The sequence below is a fragment of the Elephantulus edwardii genome, unplaced genomic scaffold, assembly GCF_000299155.1.
Source record: "Elephantulus edwardii isolate Elephantulus edwardi_28Jun2011 unplaced genomic scaffold, EleEdw1.0 scaffold00188, whole genome shotgun sequence".
Classification (NCBI taxonomy): Eukaryota; Metazoa; Chordata; class Mammalia; order Macroscelidea; family Macroscelididae; genus Elephantulus; species Elephantulus edwardii.
In genome coordinates, this window is record NW_006399938.1 from 5,572,639 (window position 1) to 5,574,011 (window position 1,373).

Consider the following 1,373-nt stretch of genomic DNA (forward strand, 5'->3'; position numbering starts at 1 on the left):
GGTCTTCCCCTCCTGCACTGTCCCTCCACCCTCCCAAGCATGATGTCCCTCTCCAAGGACCATATATTAAGTTATAAACAACAAAATAAGAAAATCCAACAAACATGTACCTGTGTGTCAGGAACATAAATAAAGGAAAATCATGAGATATGAATGAAGAATCTAGCATTTTAGATGCCTCATAAAACCTCACACACCTGGTTAGGAATAGTCAGATAATCCCAAATACTTTCCTAAAATTTTACATGGATGAATGCCAGAGTGTGCAAGTTTATGAACTACAGCATGCTTGAAAACTAAAATTTATACTTCTGATTCCACTTTTGACTAATCTTTGGTCATATTTTAATGACAAAAATTAGAAAGCTTATGTACTCTGCAGTACCTGTCTGTAATTTAAAGCATCCAGATAGACAGAATTTTGTGCAAATATCACAGATTTACAAGGCATATTGATTCCTAAAGCAAGAGTCCCTGTAGCTGTAACCACCTAGAAAGGAAATGAAAACAATTAGTTTCACAATCAGCATTTAATAGCAAGCAAATGCATTCTGATTATATATATATATATATATATATATATATATATATATATATATTAAAATTTGAATCTATGGTATCAAAAAAGTGAAAAATTAACATAATTAAATCACAGTGCAAAATCTCAATACAGTAGCCACACTGGTATTCTTACAGTTTTCACAAACACACTAAAAACTTTCCCTAATCAGGTCCATACTGACACAGAATATGTTCCCACCAAATATTGTTTGGCTTCTTAAGTTATTTGTTCAAATATCAAAGAATTTCTTGACCAACAGATCAAAAAGTTGTCACTCCTTACTATTGTTATGCACTCTATATCCCTTATTTTTCATGTTCATAATGTTTACCTGAAAGTATTGCAATAGTTTGTTTAATCATCCTATAAGAAACTTGAAACATTCACAGCTGCAAGTACCATAAATGTCTTACACATGATACCAGTAGGAATAATTATCAAGTTATTTTTAGCTCATGTAGTCCATTGTGTGTCAGAGCAGAACTAAACTCCATAGGATTTTAAATGGCTGACTTTTTAGGAGTCAATCACCAGCCATCTTTTTCTAAAGTGCCTCTGGGTGGGTGTGTGCTGCCCAACTTTCAATAAACATTAAGCACATTAAGCACTTGCTCCACCTAGAAATTCTTGCCACAATCTAAAGAGGCTAAATTGACTCATAATAAATGATAGAAGGTAGTTTATGTGTTCCAAACATACTTCTGGCCAAGTGTTTAACTTTTATGCACTATAATTACTTTTGTAGGTCAATTATATATGTTGTTCTTGTTGTTGTTATGTGCCGTCGAGTCGTTTGCGACTCATAGCGACC

The 1,373-nt window shown here is 33.5% G+C and overlaps 1 protein-coding gene across 1 annotated transcript in view; it reads right to left on the reverse strand.

Annotated features, from left to right (window-relative positions):
* Nucleotides 1-1,373, reverse strand: part of DDX60 (DEAD (Asp-Glu-Ala-Asp) box polypeptide 60) — a 177,270-nt gene that overhangs the window by 42,761 nt on the left and 133,136 nt on the right. Inside the window, exon 28 of the mRNA XM_006896670.1 lies at nt 386-490. Within this exon, the coding sequence (XP_006896732.1) occupies nt 386-490 (105 nt within the window). The remainder of the gene's footprint in view (nt 1-385; nt 491-1,373) is intronic.